Source organism: Capra hircus, chromosome 3 (assembly GCF_001704415.2).
Source record: "Capra hircus breed San Clemente chromosome 3, ASM170441v1, whole genome shotgun sequence".
NCBI classification, from domain to species: domain Eukaryota; kingdom Metazoa; phylum Chordata; class Mammalia; order Artiodactyla; family Bovidae; genus Capra; species Capra hircus.
Genome location: NC_030810.1, coordinates 103,825,105 through 103,849,366, shown reverse-complemented (window position 1 = coordinate 103,849,366; position 24,262 = coordinate 103,825,105). Strand labels below are relative to the sequence as shown.

The window sequence follows — 24,262 nt, the reverse complement described above, 5'->3', positions numbered from 1 at the left end:
TACAGATTTCTCAAGAGGCAGGTCAGGTGGTCTGGTATTCCCATCTCTCTCAGGATTTTCCAGTTTATTGTGATCCACACAAAGGCTTTGGCATAGTCAATAAAGCATAGATAGATGTTTTTCTAGAATGCTCTTACTTTTCCCATGATCCAGAGGATGTTGGCAATTTGATTTCTGGCTCCTCTGCCTTTTCTAAAACCAGCTTGAACATCAGGGAGTTCACGGTTCACTTATCGCTGAAGCCTGGCTTGGAAAATTTTGAGCATTACTTTACTAGCGTGTGAGGTGAGTGCAATTGTGCGGTAGTTTGAACATTCTTTGGCATTGCCTTTCTTTGGGACTGGAATGAAAACTCACCTTTTCCAGTCCTATGGCCACTGCTGAGTTTTCCAAATGTGCTGGCATATTGAGTGCAGCACTTTCACAGCATCATCTTTCAGGATTTGAAACAGCTCAACTGGAATTCCATCACCTCCACTAGCTTTGTTCATAGTGATGCTTTCTAAGGCCCACTTGACTTCACATTCCAGGATGTCTGGCTCTAGGTGAGTGATCACATCATCCTGATTATCTTGGTCGTGAAGATCTTTTTTGTACAGTTCTTCCGTGTATTCTTGCCACCTCTTCTTAATATCTTCTGCTTCTGTTAGGTCCATACCATTTCTGTCCTTTATCGAGCCCATCTTTGCATTAAATGTTCCCTTGGTATCTGTAATTTTCTTGAAGAGATCTCTAGTCTTTCCCATTCTGTTGTTTTCCTCTATTTCTTTGCATTGATCGCTGAGGAAGGTTTGCTCATTAACAGCTATCAAATAACTTTAAAAATATGGAATAGTAATATGAAATTACTATTAACTTTCTCAGGGCTAACAATAATTTTGTCATATAAAACAGTATCCTTTTAGGAAAACATGCTGAAGAATTTAGGAAATCAAAGTACTCTGATGTCTACAATTTATTTCCAAATAATCCAAAGTGTTCGCCAGTGATGAGTGGATATACAACATGTGCTATAAACGCACAACACAATATACTCAGTCTTCCGAAGGACTGAAATTCTGACCCAAGTCACAATACAGATAAACCTTAAAAATATTTTGCTAAATTAAACACAAAAGGACAAATATTTGGTTCCACTTTTATGAGGTACCAAGAATAGGCAATACCTTATATGAGATACCACGAACAGAAGATTTTACCCAAGCTGGGAGTGGGGCATGGAGAGTTAATTGTTTCATGGATACAGTTTCTAACTGGGAAATGAAAAAGTTCTGGAAAGGGTAGTGGGAATGGTTGCCCAGGGCCTCCCAGGTGGCTCAGTGGCGAAAAGTCCACCTGCCCAGCAGCAGACACAGTTTGGATCCTTAGATCAGGAAGACCCCCTGGAGGAGGTCAAGGCAGCTCACTGCAGTATTCTTGCCTGGGAAATCCCACAGACAGAGGAGGCTGGCGGGCTATGGTCCATGGGGTTGCAAAAGAGTCAGACACGACTTGGTGACTATACAACAAGAATGGCTGTCCAGCACCATGAATGTCCTTAGTGACAAATAATTGTTTACTTAAAATGGTTAAATTGGTCAATTTCCTCTAGTGTATTTTACCACAATTTAAACATTTTTAAGTTCAAAACAAGTAAATTTAAAACTACACTAAAAGATGCCACAGAGCAACTAAGCCAACACACTGCAGCTACTGAAGTCTGTGTGCCTAGAGCCTGTGCTCTGCAACAAGAGAAGCCGCCGCAATGAGAAGCCCGTGCACCGAAAGAGCTGTCCCCGCTTGCCCCACCTAGAGGAACACCCTCAAGCAGCACTGAAGACCCAGCATGACCAAATAAATAACTATACTAAAGGAACTTCCCTGGTGGTCCAGTGGTTAACAATTCGCCTTAAAATACAGCGGACACAGGTTCAGTCCCTGGTCAGGAAACTAAGATCTTGCAGGACACACAGCTTGGCCAAAAAAAATATTAAGCATCCACCTAGGACCTAGCAGTAGCGTGTTGCCTATTCTTCCAACCCACCCTGATTCCACATTAAGTTGTAGGTCACTTTATGCTCACAGTAGCTTTGATTCATAAATTATAGTAACCTCATACCTAAACCTGCCATCAGGAACTCTGGAAATGAGACTCAAAACAGTTAGTCCTTAAGAGTTTGTGCTAATCTGTATCAAAACCTGGAAGGTTTCAGAAACCTGTCACCTTTTGGCTTCTCTATGGTTATTTATCAACTGCTGGCACCAGACGGGTTCTATACATAAAAAGAATTACTATGCTTTGCCCAAAGGCACTGCCAGTTTTCTGATATGATCTCATCCACCCAAATACATGCAACATTCCTGGCAGTTGACTGATTCCCATTGGTTTCACTAGTTGCTGGTTTATTTGGGGCATAAACCTACATTCTCTAGCTTATTTTTTTAATACTGTGGAAGGTGAGACTTCTAGTACTAGAAGGTGAAACAAAATGTGATGTGCAAAAGAAAATTTTTTCACACTTTTTTTCTGCCGCACTATGCAGTATGCAGGACCTTATCCCCCGACTAGGGATCAAACCCACGGCCAGCGCATTGGGAGCTTGGAGTCTTAACCACTGAACTTCCATCGATGTCTCAAAAAAAAACAAAAAACACACTTTTAGAAAGCATAGGTAGTCCCACTTCCATCTCCATCCTACTCCCTGAAAAATCTTGAGGCAATTACTCCAGAGCAAACTCAAAATGAACCAAAACTGCTATCTGAGTATTCAGGTAGTAATTTCCAAACAAAAGCAGTTGTAAAACCTAATCTAGGACCACACTTCTGAAGAAAAAAATCTACAAATCTAAACTCAATGACTAAAAACAGTTTTCACTATTATTTCCCACTGTCTCAAAGAAACTGACAAACCTCCAACATTCAGCTAAAGTAACACTGTAACATCAATCAGTTAATCTATGGATGAAATCTGGTTATCAATCGCAACCAAAAATCTCGAGTAAGATCAAGTAAATGAAAATGACTTCAAATGATACACTGCTCATTCAAAAAACTAATAATAAAGATCTCTACTCAACACTGCAGAACATCCCAAAGATTATTTAGTAAGGCACCATCCTATTCTTAAGGGACATAACAATCTGATACAATAGTAAGACAGTAACAAAACACAGCATTCTCATTAAGTGGAAAAGAAAGGAAAGGAAAGGAAGAAGTGAAATCAACTCTAAATTCCAGGGCGAGAGTTCCTCCAATATCTCCTACCATCTCCAGGAATAGTTAACAAGCTGTAAAGTTTGTTTCTCAGGCTTCCCTGGGCATCCAGTGGTTAGGAACCCATATGTCAATGCAGGGGACATGAGTTGGATCCCTGGTCTGGAAAGATCCCAAATGCATCGGAGCAATTAAGCCCTCGAGCCACAACTACAGAGCCCGAACGCTGCAACTACTAAAGCCCGTGTGCCTAGAGCCTGTGCTCTGCAACAAGAGAAGCCACCACAGGGAGAAGCCTGCACACGTCAATGAAGAACAGCCCCTCACTGCAACTAGAGAAAGGCTGAGAACAGTAACAAAGACCCAGTGCAGCCAAAAATTCATGAACAAAATAAATTATTTTTTAAAAAGGTTTCTTTCTCTGCTACTTCAACAAAAATAAGTTCACATGATAAAAAGATATTGTGGAAAAAAAAGGTATTGTGAAATGTAAAGCCAATATTGGTGGGACTGTTCTGAAATCAGAATCCAGTAAAGGCTGTGGCTTTGTTCAACAGCAATAAATCTTCTATTAGTAACTAAGGCTATTTAGCAGCAACTCTTCACTCAGACTAACCAAGTCTTGAAAGTAGTCATTAGCCTAGAATCAACAATTATTCCAGGCCAACTAAAAGAAACTGATTTTATCTGTTTCTATTTACTGCACATAAATTTTAAGTGTTTGCAACCTCCAGCAAATATAAACACAGTTCCTTGCTTTATTTGGAGAATAAGAGCGTATGCTTTAAGTTGGCCCCACTTGCTATTTTTGGAATTTACTAGCCTCTCAACCAGGGACCCACTTTTAGAACACTTTATTAGCACTCTACCGTATCTGGGTTTCCTTCCAGCAGTACATTGATGGCTCTGTTGACATCTCCATTGCAGTCATGCAAAGCAATGACACATTCATCCTGGTTCTTGCCTGTGATATCAATCAACTGAAAGAAAAAAGATCAACAACCATTATGAACAAGCTTGCACTCTCCCAAAAAGTAAAATAGATGAAGGAAAGGGAGAAGACACAGCTGAGTTTGAAAGAATTAGGTTTAAAAAAGCAAAACATGCAGAATTTTGACATTCTAGCTCCAAAAGCAAAATACTAACATCTCTGATTAAGGATGGGGCAAAATATTTATAAAACAATCGAACAATAAAGTATCTAATAGAGAATCAAATGCAGAAACACACAGGCTTCAGTATACCATGACTCTCCATATTTCCTAGATAACACAAATGCTCAATGTTGCTGTACAACAGTACTAACAAAGTCATTCAATAAAGAGGTTAAAATTAAGATAAAATCTCTTTGAACAAGTATCTGTCAAAAGGGGCACAGTAAATCAGACAATAAAAGCACTCATGTATTGGCTTAACCTATCATATTTCAGGTCAAAATTCTTTTAATACCTAAAGTGCAAAGTATCCTGGTAGGCATCAATCCTATTAACTGCACTTTAATCTTCATGTTTTTTCCCACAACTTATGACAAATCAAAAATACACTCACTTGTTTCACCTTTTCCTCAAAGTCAGCATCATTATGGTCCGAAATCATCTGTGCAAGTCGAATTTGTTCTGCAGTGGCCTAAAAAAGCAAGATCAAGAGACAATAGTTTAGAGAAATGAGAGGGACCAACACAGTCAACTGGGCTTCCCAGGTGGCTCAGTGGCAAAGAATCCACCTGCCAAGTAGGAGATGCGGTTCGATTCCTGAGTTGGGAAGATCCCCTGGAGAAGGAAATGGCAACCCAGGCAGCAGGCTACATGGGGTTGCAAACAGTCTGACACAACTTAGCAACTGAACAACAATCAATATTCATCATCTCCCACCCCAATTTCCTTCTCCCTGTTACACATGACCAAGTAATAAAACATTTCCACCACTTCACTTCAGTTGCTCAGTCATGTCCGACTCTTTGCGACCCCATGGACTATATAGCTGCTAGGCTCTTTCCACCACGTAAGACGCTTAAATAAGCAAAATAACAACACAGAGTTAAGCTATCATTATTTCACACTATCTTCTTCAAAAAAGCATGGAGCTTTTCTCTTATGTTCACAGTTAAAGAGACTCATTTTGGGATCAAACACCACTTTGAAACATCTGTGCCTTAATTCAATTTCATGTATTTGCAAAATCATGTGAAAACCCTGTTCCTGTTTCTGCAATGATCACTGTCACTCCCTTATTCCCTAGGGATGAGAATAGCATAAGGTTTAGTCTGAGGATACACTGAGCATATCCTCTAAGTATCCAATGTATGCTTGTAAGATGTCAGAAATTTTAGCCCCAGCTGAGATAAATACTAGAATTCTGCTAGAAATTCACCTGTAAAGAGAATTAAAAGAGAAATGAATAAGAGAAAAGTTCTAATCTGACATATTTAATTTATCTGACCATAACCAAATATAACTGACTCATTCATATTAGGTGCCAACAAATACCAAACTGGTTGTTAAAAAAAAGTATCTAAATTCAACTTAAAAAAAAAAAAAAAACCTCATAAACCTCAGTGCCCAGGTTAATTTACTCTTTAAAACTGAGCAGGCAGGGGAGGTGGGAGGGGGGTTTGGGATGGGGAACACGTGTACACCCATGGCGGATTCATGTTGATGTGTGGCAAAACCAATATAAAGTAAAATAATAATAAAAATAATATATTAAAAAAATCTTGAAATTAAAAAAAAAACTGGGCAATACCCTATAGAGTGTGTCATTTGTTAATCTTAAAGGAACACAGTAAAGACGCTAACTCCTCATGGGAAAGGAAAAATCAGATTAGGCCTCAATGAGACAAGAGAGGAAAATAAAAGACAAGTTAGGGAAAACAAGAGCAAAGGAAAGGAAAAGGTGGCAAGACAAAGACTGGCTAAAGAGATGTCAAAGTGGAAATTCTAGGAAATAAGAAATATATTGCTGAAACAACCCAGATGAATAAAGGAAACTATCTTAGAGATACAAAGCACAGGACCCATTCTTTCCAAGCCTCATAATGCAGTAAATTAACAAGAAAAATAAGCACATTGCATCACAGTGTGTCATTAACAGTTATTAGGCCCCAAGTGAAAAGAGGAAAGGATAAGAAAATAAGAATAAAGAACCCAAACTAATAACCCAAAGCATAGAACTTTGCAAGGCTACCCCATGGATCCATATCCCTTGGGTTCTTTACCTGGGGCCGCTGCTTGTGCTGTGTCTGGTTTTGGTTTTGAGGTGGTTCCCAGTTTCCCCGGGCTCGGTTAGTGCCCACCGACGTCATCATTTACAGTATATACAAATAACAGTATTTACAAGGTAGAATACTGAAAGATTTAAAAAAAAGGAAGAAAAAAAAAGTTTAGATGTTAAATGCAGGTAAAATGTTTTCAACCTTTTTCATCAGCACCTTCACGACTATCATTTCTTCAAAGAAACCAACATGCACCTGTTCTTGAGACATTTATAGTCTGATGAATTCTTTAGGGTACTAATCCATTTTTGCAGAACAATAAATGTATAAAACGTGTTAAGTGATGGTTTGCTTGTTTTAAAGTTATGGGCACAATCTGGTTAGTGTACCTTATAAGCAGGCTTTGTTAAGTTTTGCTATCTTAATAGTTAGCAAAACAATGTTAATAATCAAGTCGTCCCGTGTGAAAATATCCAAAGTCCCTCTGACAGAAGGAAAGATAATCAGCAAAGCCTGGAAACAAAAGCCTTCCAGGAAGGGGATTAGCCTATACTTCAAATAAAAACAATTTAAAATGCTGTACTCAACCTACCTTTGAAAACAGCTTTACCTGCCTTACAACCTTTTAAACATAAGCTGCATGTGTCCTCCATCATTTGGGAAAGGACAAGCTCAAGTTTAGCTTTTCTCCCTCAAGTTTCTGTCCCTCAGTATGGTGCAGGGGCTCCCACAACTTTCCACAAGGCATGTATTAGCCCCAGTGACTGCTCAGAATCTCAGTTCCTTGGATAATAATTCCAGCACCCTGCTTTTGTGGCTGCTTATGTTGGTTTCCTAAGTCCGAAGTTCCAAGAAACCAGAATGGCAATTACCCTCCACCACTCACCTTAATATACAGAGAATCCCAAATTTGTCCCAAATCAAAATTATTTGGCACAAAGTTTTATTTGGAAGAAAGTCCTTCTGGGAAATCATTTTAAACTTGAGACATTATTGCCAGCAAGATGACTTTGTTGAGTCTTTAAAGAGACAAGGAACACACAGAGCCTTCCCAAAACCAGATCAGTTTATGTTACAACACTTCTAACAAGCAAAGATTCTAAATGCAATCTCAGTTGCTGTATTTAGCAAACAAAGAAAACATTCATATTATGGAGTGCTCAAAAGGAGGTTACTCTGCATGTTTTATTCCATTCCAAAGAGGACAAGTTTTTACTTTTCTGCTCTACATTATTTATTTTTCATTAATAAAACTTCACATAGGGTAATTCTAGGCTGCCCAGAAGACACTGCCGGATTTGAGGGACAGGTAGGTTGGGTTTCTAAGGAAATATGCAAGCATGAACTACTGAGAGTGAATTTCACCTATTTCTTGGGTCACAAAGTAAGCTAACTTCCCTGTGGATAAATCCTTCACCCAATTGGGTCAATGTGTCACATAGGTCTTTATTGTTTGATGCAGTTATTAAGAATTAAGAGTTCTACATTCCCTATCACCAAGAAAGATTTTTAAGGAAACTTTGGGGCTAATTTTTAACCATTACTTCTTCTCCCTACACATGTGCACAAAAAGGCCTGTAAATTTGTCTAGATAGTACAGGATTATTTGATATACAGAAGTCCATTTTCTCAGGCTGCCATTATTGTCAAGTTTCAAAACTTAACTTACAAAAAATCAAGTGTTGTTCAACCAAGTACCTAGATTCAAATAAAACAAAAAAAAGAAAAAGAAAATACCTAGAGGAAAACTATTAGGCATTATTGTAATTGGCTCAAAGATGAAGATTCTAACCATGGGAGTAGCCTCTCCTAGAACTTAAAAAATATGGATTGTGTTCTACTCCACGTGTTTCCATTTGTGAGCAGTTGTTAAGTAGCATTTCATGACTACCTGTAAAGACAATTGCATGTACAGTACCTGTCAGCATAAATACATTAGTCATTTCAAAACCCACATTAATTACTTAGGAAAAGCAGGGGGAACCTCCTGATCATTCTATTAACTTCCATTTCTCTCTTATAAGTGCTTTGAAATGTGTGACTAACAAAATTTTACCACCTATGTAGTAGCAACACTGAGCAACAGGTCAAAAATAAGTGATCTGAGTGGATCACTGGAGGGCACAGAATTAGTAGCCTTTTAGTAGTAAAGAGACACATACCCAAAGTTATCACAGTAGAGGTGAGGAATCTTGTTAAGTACCCTTTCATATAGCATAAAAATATTTAATGAAAGTAGGTAAGAAGTATTGGAGACAAGGGAATAGTGCAGGAACAAATACAGGTTTCAACACAGGAGTGCCCTTGACCATTTTTTGAAAACCAGCTACTTAAAAAAATAGCCAGAGAAATTTTACAGAAAAAAATAAACAACAAGTATTTATTGAGTATCTACTATGTGTCCAGTATTTTAGTAAATACAAAAGCAATATGACTTGGTTGCTGCCCTCAGGGAGCTTACAATCTAATTTGAAAAACAATTCAGAAACTCTGAAGCTGGACGGGGATGGGTAAGGCTTGCTACTTCTAAAAGAGCAATTAATTCCCCTAGATGCTCTGTGGAAATTATCCCTGCAACTCCTTCCCCATCAACTTGAACCTAATTTAAAAAAGAGTACTTCCCAGTTAGGACACATTTTGGCAAGAAGGGGCTTTAAAAATCATAATCAAAACAGTACATTTTAAGGTCTTTCATCATCAGTTTTCATGCCAGCAACACTTTCCGACTTCCCGTTCACAACGGAAATAATCACCGGGAGAGCCTAATCTTTTTAAGGACAATGGCTGCAGGATCTCAAAGGCAGTTTTATCAACCCATACACGGCCAAAACGTTTTAGTTCTCCAGGAATTCGGGTTGTCAATGACCCTCATCACATCCCAGCAAGTCACATCAGATATCCATCCCCAAAGCAGAAGGTGGGCGGTGGAAGTGAATGGGGAGGAGACAAAAAACAAAACAAAACACGATTTCACCATCTAATAATAAGGGACAGTCAAAGGCAAAAAGGATAACAATCACACCAACAAAAAAGGCCTGTTACTGTGGTGTTTTTCTTTCACAATATCCTACACCAGAGATGGCTACATTTCAAGAACAGTGGAAAAGGAGCAACCTATTTGTGACATCAGTTTGCAAAGCAATTTAAGGACTGCCCACAAGGTGAAGGGTCTGAAGAAATTTGGGATTCTTGTCCCATTATGAGAAGAGTGATCAAAACCCCACTGCTCTAGTGACGTCCCTTAGGCGTAATATACCCTATGGGGGCCTCCCATGCCCAGCTTCCCAGATAACATAATTGTTTGGGGTACCCAACAACAGTATGGACAACAGGAAGCTAAAGACAGCAGCAAAAAAATATATTCCAAGAGCTGGGGCGGTGAGAAAGAAAGAAGGGTAATAAGAGGAGCTGACAAAGAGGCTGGAAACGGAGAGGGGACGCAAGCCCACGCGTGGAGGATGGGAGGCTCACCCCGCTCAGCACCACATCGGGAGCTCACAGGGCCAATCGCCTCCTTACCTCCCACCCGGAACAAATTAATCCTCCGCACTCCAAACTGAGGGCCACATGGGGGAGTTTGGGGCAGCTCCACCCCATCGTCTTCCCTCCCCCCCTCCCCGCCACCCCTAAACCAGGCCGGATCCGGATCAGAGGGGGCCCGCAGAGGGTTGGAAAGGGAGGAGGCCTTCTCCTCTTCTCCACAGGAACCGGCCAGCGTAAAGAGAGGGCCCTACCTCAGGCAGGGCCCAGGCCTCGCTCACTCGCGCTCTTTCTCGCTCTCCCCCGTCTCAGGCTCTAGCCGCATGGCCCCCCCCGCCGCCGACTGCCCCAAGCCCCGCCCCGGCCACGCTCCCAAATCGAGGCCCCGGCTCTGGCGCGGCCCACTAGGCCGCGAACCCAACCATAAACAAAACCTCCAGCGGCCGACTCGAGGGGGGGGCGCCAGGGCTAGTACGACTAGGTGGGGGGTGTACAGTGGGGAACACGGTGCGGGGGGGCCTACCGAGGGAGGGGTATACGGCGGGGGTAAGGGAGAAAGGAGGGAGGGTAAAAGGGGGAACGCGGATTTAAAGGGGCCGCGGACAATACCCGGCCCCGCCGCGCTGCCGCTGCCGCCGCCGCCGCCGCCAACGCCGCTGCGCTCCCAACTTTACCTCAGTCTCCTCCACACTGACACCCCGGGCCGCGCCGCCCCTGTCACGTGATATAAGGTTCCCTCCTCCCCCCTCCCCTTTTCCCTCTCGCGCTCGCTCTCGCGCCTTCTCCCTCCCACTTGCCTTCCTGCGTCCCCCAGCACGTGACGCGAAAAGGGACGCGCACGTAAGCGTGCGCGTGCCGCCTCGCCACGAGACACTCATTCCGGCTGCGCGCGTGTGCCCCGCCTCCTCCGCGGCGGCCCCGCCTCCGCCACGTGACGAGCAGAGGGCTTCTGCTTCCTCTTACTGGCGTAGTTCCGCGTCTCAGCACTCGCCGGTCCCGGTTGTCTTTGCGTGCCTGAGTCACGTGCTTGGGGGAAGCGGGAAGGCAGCGTTCTTCTTTCCTAGCCCCCCCCATCCGCCATGTTTTCAGGCCCGGTCAGCCTTGGTCTGTCCCCGTAAGGAAATGGCCGGGGAGTTTCAGGAAACCCAGGCGCCGTTGCCTCAGCGGAGCCCGGGCTGACGAGGCAGGGCAGCGGGTTAAACCGGAGCAGTTCCGCGCGGGGTGGGAAGGCCATGGCGTCCGGCAGTAACTGGCTGTCTGGCGTGAATGTCGTGCTGGTGATGGCCTACGGGAGCCTGGTGAGGAGATTCCCCCACCCCATTCCTGCGGTCGCGTCTGACCCAGTAGAGACCCTCCTCTTGAGCAGTTCCCCGTGTCCTCATTCTCCACCCACTCACCTGCACTTTTTTCTGGCATTGACTCCTATCCCAGGAGTACCTGGGAGCGTAAGTCACCGACTCGCACCGCCCCGCCCCCAGCTGAGAACCCTCCCTCTAAACCCTGGGACGCAGACCCCCCACGCATATCCGCCACAGGTTCACCCGTACCCACCGTATCGGTAGTGGCTTTGCTTTGCCCCAACTTATATCCCAAAGCACCCCTGAGAACCCCAATTGATATTTGAATTGAAGGCATGCCTTTTATTTGTTTAATTTTTTAATTCAAGGTTCTCTGCCTTTTGGACAGGTGTTTGTACTGCTATTTATTTTTGTGAAGAGGCAAATCATGCGCTTTGCAATGAAATCCCGAAGGGGACCTCATGTCCCTGTGGGACACAATGCCCCCAAGGTAGGTCCTTAAAACATGAGATAGGCGTGGTTCTCCAGATCTATTAGGGCTCAGAATGAGATTTCCTTTGCCTTCCGGGAGAAGGCAGTGGCACCCCACTCCAGTACTCTTGCCTGGAAAATCCCATGGATGGAGGAGCCTGGTAGGCTGCAGTCCATGGGTCGCTAAGGGTCGGACACGACTGAGCGACTTCACTTTCACTTTTCACTTTCATGCATTGGAGAAGGAAATGGCAACCCACTCCAGTGTTCTTGCCTGGAGAATCCCAGGGACGGGGGAGCCTGGTGGGCTGCTGTCTCTGGGGCCGCACAGAGTCGGACACGACTGAAGCGACTTAGCAGTTTGCCTTTCGAAATGACTCAATTCCCGTATTCTTTGTCCAGTTACCCACGTGCTTGCTTTAGTACACTGAGCGATAAAGGTCATCTTGAGTCCTGGCTTACCTGCTCACTGCTGTGGCACAGCTAGTAACTTATCCAAGAACTTCAGTTTCTGCATCTGCAGAATGAAGGACTTGAATTAAAATTCCAAACTTTCTGTGGTAAGATATTTCCCTGTTAAACTTAAGCTACCCAGTGTTTTCTGTTTGAGGATTTTGTTTTGTTTTTGATTTGGGATGGAGTTAGAGTGATTAGAATTAGCCCCACATCAGTGAGGAGGCAAACTTTGCAAAACTTTAGATTTATGAAGTGAAGTCACTCACTCATGTCTGACTCTTTGCGACCCTATGGACTGTAGCTGGCCAGGCTCCTCTGTCCATAGGATTTTCCAGGCAAGAATACTGGAGTGGATTGCCATTTCCTTCTCCAGGAGATCTTCCTGACCCAGGAATCGAACCCAGATATCCTGCATTGCAGGCAGACTCTTTACTGTCTGAGCCACCAGCGAATCCATTTAGATTTATGAGGGCAGCACAAATCATCTAGTTCCATCATTCGTGTTACAAACTGAAACCTAAGAAAAGGAAGCAACTTACTGAGGACATACAGGAAGTGAATAACCAAGTAGTGTCTTTCTACTGTCTCCTGAAGATACCTGCCTTCCTTTCCTCACTTTAAATAATCTACTGAAATTTTATTTATATCCCAGTCCTCCCTGAGTTCCATACTTGTGTATCCAGATGCCTACCTAACGTTTCCAGTTAGATGTCTGATAGGCATCTCAAACCCAACATGTCAAAATCAGAACTCTTAATACCCTCCTGCCACCTCCACCCTGCTGCTGCTCTCTTCCGCTTCTGGGTAAAAGGTGCCTGCTGCCCCTACCAACCTCCTTTTGTATGGCTCTCCATTGATCACTGGGATCCAGCTGCGCTGATTGAGTTTCTTATCTTTATGTGTGCTGTTGCTGGGGCAGAATGATCAACCTCTGGTTTTCATGTAGCTAGTTCATTTGATCTTTAGAGCTTACCTCAAGTACTATTTCCTAGAAAGAGGAATGCTTATGACTCATTATAAACTAGGTCTTTTTTTTTTTTGAGATTGCATTTTACTACAAATTGTCTTTTATGTGTATTTGTTTAATGCCCGTCTCTTCCCTAAGCTCTAATAACGTAGGCACCATGCTAGTTTTGTTCACTGCTATAGAGCCACGGCCTACGTATAGTAGATAGTTAATAATTCATCGTTGAGTGAAAAGCAGGTTAGTGGGAGGGCTAGAGCTGGTATACAATTATGTCAACTCCTAGATCAGTGTTCTTTCATTAAATAGTGTTGTAACTCTCTTCTCATTTTTCTGTGATGATACATTTTATGGAAAGCCTCAAAGATGTGGCCTGAAACCTCAGCAGTGCTTCCACACTCTCTCAGTTCTCCAAATGCCAACTGCCTCCCATAAGAAGGACACAGGGTTAGTTTACACTATATCATGAGTCAGTCAAAACTTGGACTATTTAGAAACACCCCATCACTGCCACCCCCTCCTGGCAACCATAGACTAGATGAAATTAAGATTCCTTTTGCTCTAAATCATTCTGTCTAAATTCTTACCCGTTGCTGGTGAAAGTGTAAATTAGTAAAACTGCTTTGGAAAATACTGGGGTATTGTCTAGTAAGATTGCAAACGTACCTAATCCACAGCCCAGCGATTCCATTCCTACCATACAGAAATTAATTTTTGCATGTGTACCAGAAGACATGTACAAGAATAAAGCAGTGTAATTTTTTTTAAATATGGTATGCTAAATTTCCACTTGAAAACATATTTGTGTTCTGGAACACTATGATAAATGAAAAGAAACTGAAGATAAGAATGTGAACACAAATGAATCCCCAAAATCTTTTTGAATGGAAACAATAAATTACAAACATGAATGAATCTCAAAAACATGCCGAGTGAAAAAAATGCCAGAAAGCTATTCACAAAAGAGTACATACCATATGATTCCATTCCATTTGTAGAGAATTTTAAAACAGATAAAACATCAGTGTTCCTGGGTCATGGAGGAGAGTTTAACTGCAGAGGAGGATGAAAAACATTTTGGGATGATGGAAATGTTCTGTATCTTGATTGGAATGGTAGTTGAATGAAAGTATTCATTTGTCAAGATTCATCAACACGTAAAATGGATGTATTTTATTGCATTTGAATTAAACCTCAATAAAGTTTATTTAAAATTTTAAAAGATTGCAGAGAAATTCAAAATATTTTTCGATTTGTATGAAGTTCAAAGCCAGGCAAAGCTAAATATCTTCAGGGTAACATGATAAAACAGCAAAGAAAAATAAAACTTGAGAAATTTAGGTTGGAGGTTGCATTTGACCAGGGGTGGACACAAGGCTTTGAAGTCATTGGTCATGTCCCAGTTCTTAAAGTGAGTAGTGCATTCAGGTGTTCATATTAATGAATTTTATAATTATTTAAGGTGTACATATATGTGAAATGTATTCTATGTAAGACATACTTCATAATGGAAGTTTCTAAACAGTTACAAGAGAATACTTCTTGGGACTCTGGCAGCCCTTTTAAGTTAGAAAATGAATATGAAACTGTTAACAGTGGTGTGTGTGTGTGTGTATATATATATATATTTTTTTTTTTTTTTTTTTGTAATTTGAGTGCAGCAAATTTTGCTGTAGCATGTGGGATCTAGTTCCCTGACCAGAAATCAAACCTGGGCCCCCTGGATTGGGAGCTTGGAGTTTTAGCTACTGGACCACCAGGGAAGTCCCTAGTTTCTTTTTGAATTACCTACTTAAAAAATTAAATATGCTCTTAGAAGAAAACCTCTAGAAATCCTGTGGTCCACCAGGTAGAGATAGTTCCCAAACTTCTAAACCACATACAGATCTCCTTATAGGGTTTTAGAATAGATTATGACCTACAGTTGATGTCCATTTTTTCCCAGCTCAGGAAAAAACAGCGAACCAAGACTCTTCTAAATCCAATTGAGGGGACCTCCCTGGCAGTCCAGTGGTTAAGACTACACTTCCACTGCAGGGGATGTGGGTTCAGTCCCTGATGGGGAATCTAAAAGCCTTCATGCAGCTCCCCGGTGCAGAAAAAAAAAATTTTCAGAAAGTCAGAAATAATAAAACTTGAAGGAATTCTAGCAGATTAAAAGATCTAGCTTAGAGATACGTGTTTTGGAGAGGTTCTTAGCAAGTCCAGTCCCATTCTCTCTTAAATTATTTCTTAAATTCTTGAGTCTTAACCTGGTGCTTTCATTAGCCAAATGAGCATTTTCTTTGCTTCTGTTGTCTTAGTTGTTCCCCACTTTGCCCCATTTCCAGACTGATGGGAAGCAAAGTACAGGCTAAATGGCCGTGTATTTCTTTTCTCCACATGAACAGGACTTAAAAGAGGAGATTGATATCCGACTGTCCAAGGTTCAGGATATCAAGTATGAACCTCAGCTTCTCGCAGATGATGATGCAAGGCTGCTACAGCTGGAAACCCAGGGAAATCAAAGTATGTAGCATGTTCTTGGACAGTACTTCATGAGGGGTCTCACAAATTCTGAAGTCCTTTTCTCAGTTGTAAACAGCTGCTGTCAAATTCAACAGCTGTGGTTCCTTGTTACTGGGCATATGTTAGATTGGGAAGCACTAAGCTTGCTGGAGTTTGGAGACTCTTTTGAGGGTTATTCCTGACACCAGTCTCTTTCTCAACAGATTGCTACAACTACCTATACAGGATGAAAGCTCTGGATGCTATCCGTGCCTCTGGTAAGGGCTGCTCAGCAGCTGTTCTGTATTCTGAGAGCTCACCCAGGAAAGAGAGGGAGGAACCTAATTTATGTTAGAATTTGTCCTTTCTACACCTACCCAACTGGTAGGAGTTTGCTAATTTTGAGAGTACTGGGTTACTGTTTTGCCTTAAGGAAATGATGTAGGTAAGTTATTTTTCTCCAGAGAGTCTGGATTTGTTTTGTTCTTTCTATACCTTTAGTTGTGAGAAGGCAATGGCACCCCACTCCAGTACTCTTGCCTGGAAAACCCCATGGATGGAGGAGCCTGGTAGGCTGCAGTCCATGGGGTCACTAAGTCGGACACGACTGAGCAACTTCACTTTCACTTTTCACTTTCATGCATTGGAGAAGGAAATGGCAACCCACTCCAGTGTTCTTGCCTGGAGAATCCCAGGGACGGGGGAGCCTGGTGGGCTGCCGTCTGTGGGGTCGCACAGAGTCGGACACGACTGAAGCGACTTAGCAGCAGCAGCATACCTTTAGTTTCATGAACTAGTGGTAATTTGCTTGTTTTTCCACAGGAGACAGGCAACATCTGCTTTTTCACCAAGCCTACATAGATGGTTCTTGATTTTTTTTTTTCCATTTGACCATTGTCAAAAATGCTGTTGAATTTTTTTTCCATTTTTTTCATATGACTGTTGTCAGAAATGCTCTATCTCTACCAAAACATAGTTTATATCTTAAACTATGGGTAGGTAGGAGGGTAAATAGGAAAATGACTGTTATATACCATTGGTATAATTTAACAGTTACATTGCCACCACTGTATGACCACTCAGACATAGCTCTAGATCTCTAGCCTTCTTAATTCTCTTAAAGTTTTCCCCCAACTCACTCATTGTACCTGTTTCTAAGTTTGGGAAATTAATTAGGAAGACTAAACAAACGGGAAAGGGGGTATCATTGTTCTGTTATCTCCACAGAGATCCCATTTCATGCTGAAGGCCGGCATCCCCATTCCTTAATGGGCAAGAATTTCCGCTCCTACCTGCTAGATCTTCGAAACACTAGTACTCCTTTCAAGGGTGTGCGCAAGGCCCTCATTGATACCCTGCTGGATGGCTATGAGACAGCCCGCTATGGGACAGGGGTAAGCCACAGTGAATGGCCACTTTTTCCTTCAGGAAACTAAAGGGATGCCCCAGACTGAGAGATCCTCATTCTTTCTTCCTCTTTCTTCAGGTCTTTGGCCTGAGTGAGTACCTGCGCTATCAGGAGGCCCTGAGTGAGCTGGCCACAGCGTGAGTTTGGAGGGGAACATGTCAAAGGAAGCTGGTTAGAGAATACAGTAGTCCTGGGTTGTTTTCACAGTTAGATTACTTTCAAAAGCACTGTGAACAAAATCAGGTCCTAGAGCTGTTTCTTTCTTATGGTGGAAAGTAGATGCAAGCTAGTAAGAGAAGTTTCTCCTACTTTTTTGTATCTCTTTTCTTATTTTGATTTTTTTGTCCAACTCAGTAAAATGTCAGAATTGGTGTAATCTGTTATACCAGTAAAAGGAATAAAATAGTTTTTCAGCAAACAAAAATGTCTTCCTTTGTATCTTGGTCTGATAAAAGTAAGAATTAATTGTCAGCCAACTTTATTACCACTTAAAGTATTAATAACCCTGACTGAAACAAAAGGTATCACTAAAGAGCTAGCTGTGTTTTATAGAAGAGACTTCATGACTTTTGGCTGGGAACATTTTAAATACCTGCTAACAGAGCTTCAATATGTTGTTTATGCATGTATATAAACATTAGAGTAAAGGGGGAAAGCCAATCTGGAATAAAGAGTTACTTACCAGCCACGAAAATAATACATCTGCTTTCTGCTGTGTTGATTATGACTCTTTCTCAAAAGATGAGGGGCATGTCTGTCCTGTTTTCTGTATATCCTTATATGTTCTAAAGACAAAGGTCCTATAAAAACTACTTAGAAAACTAATGAAAACCCTTGGAAAGGGTGGAAAAGGCCTGTTCAAGTTCAGTTTCTTTGAAAGTAAAATACTGTATGACTCCACTTATGTGAGGTACCTAGAGTGGTCGTATTCGTAGAGACAGAAAGCAGAATGGTGGTTGGTAGTGGCTGGAGGGAAGGAGGAATAGGGAGTTGTTTAATAGGCAGAGAGTTTGTTTTCCAAGATAAAAAGAATTCTGGACATTGGTTGCACAACAGTGTGAATGTACCTAATACTACTGAACTGTAAACATTTAAAAATTGTTGAGATGGTAAATTTTATGTGTATTTTACCACATTTTAAAAAGTTTAGTCTCTTAGATCTCAGTTTCTAGAAAGTTGCAATAGGTATATTGAAGAGTATAGGCTCTAAAATCTGACAAACTTAGATTTTAATCCCAGCTCTCTGTCACTTACTAGCTTTGTGACCTCAGGCACCTTCCTTGATGGACTCTCAGTTTCCTAATCTGCAAAAGGGGTGATACCACCATAAAGGGATAATGGGATGTGAGTAAATTACATGTTGGTAAAAGAACCAGATTTAGTGTCCTAACTCATGATAATTCAATAGTTAATTTCAATATTATTTTTTGGAGGTCAGTTGTTTCAAAGGACTCTTTGGACTGGGAGTATATTAGTGGCATGCACACATTAGGTGAATCAGAATTAAAAGTTTTCTTTAAGCACAGTGGAATGAACACGAGGTTGAGTCAGAGGCAGGGACTCAGTGGTAAGCTACCACATGGGATTTTAGTAACTAGTTTGTAAGATAGGACAGAGACGATTTGTGGCTACAATTGCATGTATAGGATATGGAAGCCTTGAATTGTTTTCTTCCATTAGTCCTCTGTCTGTCCATGACCAGCCCTCTTTGTGTTCTTCAGGGTCAAAGCACGAAGTGGGAGCTCTCAGCGACAACACCAGTCAGCAGCCAAAGACCTAACCCAGTCTCCTGAAGTCTCCCCAACAACCATCCAGGTGACATACCTCCCCTCCAGTCAGAAGAGTAAACGTGCCAAGCACTTCCTCGAATTGAAGAGCTTTAAGGACAACTATAACACACTGGAGAGTACTCTGTGACGGAGCTGAAGGCCTCTCACTGTTGAAGGAGCCACACAGACTGCAGTGTGCTTGCCGGGTGGCCTCACTCAGGTCATCTGGGTCAGCCCAGCTCTGGATCAGCTGAAGCCCTGGTTGTGTTCAGAGCTCTTAAGATTTCATGCCTAGAGGATCATTCTCCCACCCGTTCTTATGGCCAGTTTCAGAACATCAGTTAAGACTTTATTTTCCCTTGGTATCACTTTTCTCTGGAGTTGAATTAGATGTTTTTCTCAATATTTCTGTCAAAGCTTCCTTAAAAATCCTCACTTGGTTTTTTGATCATGGTTCATCTGTCATTTTCGAGACTATAAATTATCCCAAGGGTGACCAGGCTTGGTGTCTTGTCTTCTGTACACAGCTGAATGGGAGCCTTTTGGTTTGAAACATGTAAGAGTTGATTGGTGGAAATGGTATACAGAATGCTGGGGAAATTGGTGGAGGCCATGAGTGCTACCTAGAACAACTTACCCTGGTTGCTCCACTTAAACCAGGATGTTAACGGGAACATTAACACAACTTCTCTAACATGCGAGGATCTGCCTTCCACTTTCATTGTATACTGTCATGAGTAAACTGAAAAAGGAATGTTTTAACATCTGATATAATCCCATCACTCCTTATTTGTGGGATACTGTGAAGGAATAGACCAATATCTTGATCTGACTTTATAAACCATTTAGTGAACAATTAAAAAATAAAGCATATGATTCATTCCTCTCCAGTTGTCTTTTAATAAAACAGGCATGTGAGGACTTCTTTGGTGGTCCAGTGGCTAAGACTTCATGCTCCTAAGGCAGTGAGTACTGGTTCCACCCCTAGTTGGGGAAATAGAGTTCAATCAAAAGTTCGATCAAAGATCCCACATTCTGCAACTAAGACCCGGTGCAGCCTAGTTTTAAAAAAATGTTTATTTATATTTGGCTGCACCAGGTCTTAGTTGCAGAATGTGGGATCTTTGATCGAACTCTGGATTTATGGTATGCAAACTCTTAGTTGGGTCATGTGGGATCTCAAAAGAAGAAATCCTAAAGTTGCAACTGGGGTCCTTGCTCATAAAAGTGCCTGTGTCACTAATAGAAGGCTGGAGAACCAGGATTCCCTTCAGGTCTCTGGGGCAACAGGCCAGGTGACCAATGAACTCTCCTAGGCCTAGGCTCATTGTTGGAGGTGTAAATGTTGCTATGACTACTGAATCCTTGGTGACTAAACAGAAATGAGAGCTTGCTCAGTCTCCTAAGACTACATCAAGCAAGTCTGTAGACATGTCCATGGAAAAGATCGGAAAAGTAGAAGAGGTATGCAGAGTTGGAAAGGCTGCTTTGGATGAGTTTCCCCTGGATAAGGTTTCCAGATGAATTTCTCAGAAATTGACAGTTCTTGAGAGGCCCTTGATGTAACTGAAGGGTAGCAGCGGGGCGGGGGGTAGTGGGAGACTGGCACATGGTAGGTATTCAAATATTTGCTGCATACTAACCCCTGCATGAATAGGACTTCCTCCACACCTGCCCTCGGAAGTTGGCTACCCCCCTGTCTCCAAAAAGAAAGATCTTTGTCTCCCACTGTGTTAGGGCACTGAGGGTGAGGTACTAGAGATCAAGGCAGATAACAGAACTCCCTTTTCTTGCAGCATTTTCAAAGGGCCCTGGGACTTAAGAAGATGGTGGAGAGGTAATCTCTGCTTCTGTCCTTTCCCTTACGCTTCAGCTTGACATTTTCACTCTCCTGCCCTCCTCTGATATCCACTTCATCTTGTTAGAGGTTCCTCAAAAAGGCAAATAGGTGTGAAGCAGGCAAGCAGCAGCCTTTGTTTCCTTGCTTGCCATTCTCTGAAAGAAAATTGGAGCAAGTTTTTTGTTGTTTTACTTTTTAAGGAAAATTCAAATATTTGTTGTCTGGTATCACACTCACCCAACCATGTGGTAGGTATGCGGTAGGTGTTTATTGAATGAATGAATAAGAAAACTCAAAAAGATTAAGCTGTGTATCTCATCATCTGGGGAGTTTTTTTTTTTAAAACAGAGGTCTTAGGCCTTCCCCAGTGGTCCAGTGGTCCAGTTAAGATTGCTCACTGCCAATGCAGTGGGTGGGGAACTAAGATCCCACGTGCTGCATGATGTGGCAAAAGATTAAAAAAAAAAAAAAGGCCGTAACCCAGAAGAAGATTCTGACTAAAATGGCCTAAGATTAGCTAGGATAAGCCTGTTTTAAGGTTTCATAGGTTATACCCAGAGATAGCAAGGATGTGAGATAAAAAGAATGCATATAGTTTTCATGGGAGTCAAGATTGATGCAACCTTTTTTGTAAAATCTATCAGAATTTTAAATTCACAGATCCTTTGAACTGGCTACTCAACTTCTAGGAATACCTTATACACATACCTACCTACAAAAGCAATAGAATGTACACACACGAGTATTCATGACAGTATTGTTCATACAAGTAAAAAAGCTAGAAGTAACACGTAGCTGGTGAAATTATGTTATAAAAGTACTTGGCAGCCTTTAAACAGAATGAAGCAAATCTCTAAGTGCTGATACGAAAAGTCCAAATTTATGTAATACTGCTTATGTAAATGTATGATTTCATGTTAAAAATAAAAGTTATACTTGCTAATACATGATAGAAAATTTTTCTGTAAAGATGCACAAGAAACTAACTTTGTTGAGATGAACTGGGGCAGAAGAATGATGCTTCCAGCTTTCATTTACTATATATCCCTGTATATATTTTTCAGTCATCTGCAAAAAATACTTGATTTTTTTAAAGAAATGTCAACAAGATTATCTGAACAGAGGATATGTGTGTGTATCACGTATATAATCCTGCTGTGTATTAGAAAACTTTAAATGATTCCAGAGTGTGTCTAGCCAAGACTGAGTATCACTGGATGATGGAAGGAATCAATCCTTAGATTGGACTTGATACTCAGGTCTGCCATTAGGTGACCTTGGGTAACTCACCTGAACTAAGTTTCCTTGTTTGTATAATGCAAAAATTGATACCTATGACACATGGTTATTATGGTGATTGAATGATATACTTCCTATTAATATATGCTAGGTTCTAAATCAAGGTGGCTCAGATGGTAAAGAATCTGCCTATGATACAGGAGACCCAGGTTGGATCCCTGGGTTGGGAAGATCCCCTGGAGAAGGGAATGGCAACCCATTCCAGTGTTCTTTCCTGGAGAAGCTAAGCCAGTACTAGTCACCTTTTCAAGGAGTTTGCAGTCTTCTCTGACAATGGTACAGAAGTTCTGATGAAGAAGAGCCTCCCTGACAGGGTTTTGTCTCTCCTCCTAACTCTAACCTATTCAACCCCTACCTTTGTGCCTGAGACAGGTGGCAAAATTCACACACGCACTGTCTGTGGCAGATAACATTAAGCCAGAGGAGAAACCCATATGCTGTCCTAAGGATGCAGGACACCATGGTACAGGAGTTGGCACTGGCCAACAAGCAGTTGCTGATGGTGAGTTCATGGCCGAAGGTTCACCCTCCACTGCACTATTCCTTTTCCCACTGCGATTCCCAAGCTCCTGGTCTCTGCCAGAGCAGCAACTCTTAACCCTGAAATCAAAGCTCCTTCTCACCGATTCTTTGTATCCAGCTGCAGAGTCCCAAAGCTGTCTAGTCTTTGCTCCTCTCACCTTGGCAAAACTGTGCCTTAGTGCCTAGCATCTGCCTCTGGGAACCTCTCTCCTTGGAGTCCCCTGTTGCTGTCATGTCACCATTGTATCCCAGGTGCCTAGAAAAGTTTGTGGGTTTTGGTGTGTTCTCAGAAAAGACATGGGTCTGCACACCCACAGAGAAGAAAATGGGTTGGCTTCCCCTCTAAAGTTTAGTCTTTGTGCTCCTGCTTAATTTTAAGCCATAGCTAATTCCATATCCAAGAGAAAACGGGATGGGAAAGCAACCAGGGAGAAAGAATGAGGAAGGCAAGTACGCAGAGGGCAAATATCACACTCTTCTATCCACCCCACCAGGTCCGTCAAGCTGCCCTGCACCAGCTGTTTGAAAAGGAGCATCAGCAGTACCAGCAAGAACTAAATGAGAAGGGCAAAGCTTTTTACGTGGAGAGACTCTGATGGCATTCAAAACGTCCTTCCATTCTCACCGCATCTGCTAACCTAGCCTTCTTGAGCCCCACTACCTCCAGCGTCCCTTTCTAAACGCACTTTCCTCTGGTTATAGTTATCTGCCCAGAGCTTAGGACAGTGTTCCCACTCTCACATCTCCTGTTCTTGTCAACCCCCGGTGCTATCTGGAAAATGATCTATGAAACAATGGTAAAAACAAGAGCGACGCCTTGTGGTCAGAATGAGGTATGCAGTATTGACGTTAGTGGAGGGGAGGTGGATAGATGAACAACCTGAGCAGAGCATCTTGATTTCGTTTAATAAATAAAGCTAGTTCTTAAAAGTTCAGACTTGGACCACTGGCTTATTCTTTCAGCCCACTTCAAAGTGTTTATTCACAGCTGCCAGTATCTTAATAAAGCTTTCTGGATTTGCTCACCACCTCTCTGATCTCACTTCCACAGATCTCTTCTGTATACTTGGACAATAGCTCTGAATCTGCCTATTAATCCACAGGAACTATGGGGCTTGATGTCAGTAGGACTGGATTTTTTTTTTTACTTTATTTTACTTTACAATACTGTACTGGTTTTGCCATACATTGACATGAATCCGCCACGGGTGTACATGAGTTCCCAATCCTGAACCCCTTTCCCACCCCCCTCCCCATACCATCCCTCTGGGTCATCCCAGTGCACCAGCCCCAAGCATCCTGTATCCTGTATCAAACCTAGGCTGGCGATTCGTTTCTTACATGATATTATACATGTTTCAATGCCATTCTCCCAAATCATCCCACCCTCTTCCTCTCCCACGGAGTCCAAAAGTCTGTTCTATACATCTGTGTCTCTTTTGCTGTCTTGCATACAGGGTTATCGTTACCATCTTTCTAAATTCCATATATATGTGTTAGTATACTATATTGGTGTTTTTCTTTCTGGCTAACTTCACTCTGTATAATCGGCTCCAGTTTCATCCACCTCATTAGAACTGATTCAAGTGTATTCTTTTTAATGGCTGAGTAATACTCCTTTGTGTATATGTACCACAGCTTTCTTATCCATTCATCTGCTGATGGACATCTTCCATGTAGGATTGGATTTTATGTTTTGACTTTGCCAATTATTGTGAGACCTTGGAAAAGTCTCTTTCCTCTGAATTTGTCTGAATGCTCACCTCTTCGAAATGACAGGGTTCCAAACTCAAATGCCTTCAGGGTTCAGGCAGGTTATATAGCAGTTATGAGGGGGAAAGAAATGGTGGGATTTATGGGGGAC

At 42.0% G+C, this 24,262-nt stretch overlaps 3 protein-coding genes across 33 annotated transcripts in view; 2 read left to right on the top strand and 1 right to left on the bottom strand.

The window, feature by feature from the left end:
• UBAP2L (ubiquitin associated protein 2 like) overlaps positions 1 to 11,340 on the bottom strand; it is a 44,705-nt gene extending 33,365 nt beyond the window's left edge. For 15 of the 28 annotated variants that reach the window (XM_018046167.1, XM_018046173.1, XM_018046177.1 and 12 more), the window contains exons 1-4: positions 10,494 to 10,603; positions 6,408 to 6,537; positions 4,742 to 4,819; positions 4,063 to 4,173 (exon numbers count right to left, since the gene is read on the bottom strand). In XM_018046167.1, the coding sequence (XP_017901656.1) occupies positions 4,063 to 4,173; positions 4,742 to 4,819; positions 6,408 to 6,497 (279 nt within the window). In that variant the 5' untranslated portion in view covers positions 6,498 to 6,537; positions 10,494 to 10,603. Of the gene's footprint in view, positions 1 to 4,062; positions 4,174 to 4,741; positions 4,820 to 6,407; positions 6,538 to 10,493; positions 10,675 to 11,281 lie in introns of those variants that run through there. The other 13 variants (XM_018046164.1, XM_018046170.1, XM_018046172.1 and 10 more) reach the window with 6 other exon arrangements.
• C3H1orf43 (chromosome 3 C1orf43 homolog) lies at positions 10,736 to 19,623 on the top strand. Of its 4 annotated transcripts, none has more exons than XM_005677439.3 (7): positions 10,736 to 11,182; positions 11,571 to 11,672; positions 15,464 to 15,581; positions 15,785 to 15,838; positions 16,788 to 16,954; positions 17,047 to 17,105; positions 18,690 to 19,623. In XM_005677439.3, exons 1-7 carry the CDS (start codon positions 11,117 to 11,119, stop codon positions 18,883 to 18,885), a joined length of 762 nt encoding a protein of 253 aa, XP_005677496.2. In that variant the 5' UTR covers positions 10,736 to 11,116; the 3' UTR covers positions 18,886 to 19,623. The 4 variants fall into 4 exon arrangements, with proteins under 4 accessions (XP_005677496.2, XP_017901677.1, XP_017901676.1 ...); XM_018046188.1 differs by having other exon boundaries at positions 17,047 to 17,139; positions 18,690 to 18,803; XM_018046187.1 differs by lacking the exon at positions 11,571 to 11,672.
• C3H1orf189 (chromosome 3 C1orf189 homolog) lies at positions 19,845 to 23,333 on the top strand. Its single transcript, XM_005677458.3, has 4 exons — positions 19,845 to 20,201; positions 20,534 to 20,574; positions 22,249 to 22,378; positions 22,893 to 23,333. Exons 1-4 carry the CDS (start codon positions 20,169 to 20,171, stop codon positions 22,992 to 22,994), a joined length of 306 nt encoding a protein of 101 aa, XP_005677515.1. The 5' UTR covers positions 19,845 to 20,168; the 3' UTR covers positions 22,995 to 23,333.

What these genes read in the sequence shown, in the direction of transcription:
- C3H1orf43 (XM_005677439.3), top strand. Translation starts at nt 11,117, where the DNA reads ATGGCGTCCGGCAGTAACTGGCTGTCTGGCGTGAATGTCGTGCTGGTG. An exon ending in GGAAACCCAGGGAAATCAAA is followed by an intron (nt 15,582 to 15,784) that starts GTATGTAGCATG and finishes CTTTCTCAACAG; the next exon opens with ATTGCTACAACTACCTATAC. An exon ending in GGATGCTATCCGTGCCTCTG is followed by an intron (nt 15,839 to 16,787) that starts GTAAGGGCTGCT and finishes TTATCTCCACAG; the next exon opens with AGATCCCATTTCATGCTGAA.
- C3H1orf189 (XM_005677458.3), top strand. Translation starts at nt 20,169, where the DNA reads ATGTCCATGGAAAAGATCGGAAAAGTAGAAGAG. An exon ending in CTTAAGAAGATGGTGGAGAG is followed by an intron (nt 20,575 to 22,248) that starts GTAATCTCTGCT and finishes TGCCTGAGACAG; the next exon opens with GTGGCAAAATTCACACACGC. An exon ending in CCAACAAGCAGTTGCTGATG is followed by an intron (nt 22,379 to 22,892) that starts GTGAGTTCATGG and finishes CCACCCCACCAG; the next exon opens with GTCCGTCAAGCTGCCCTGCA.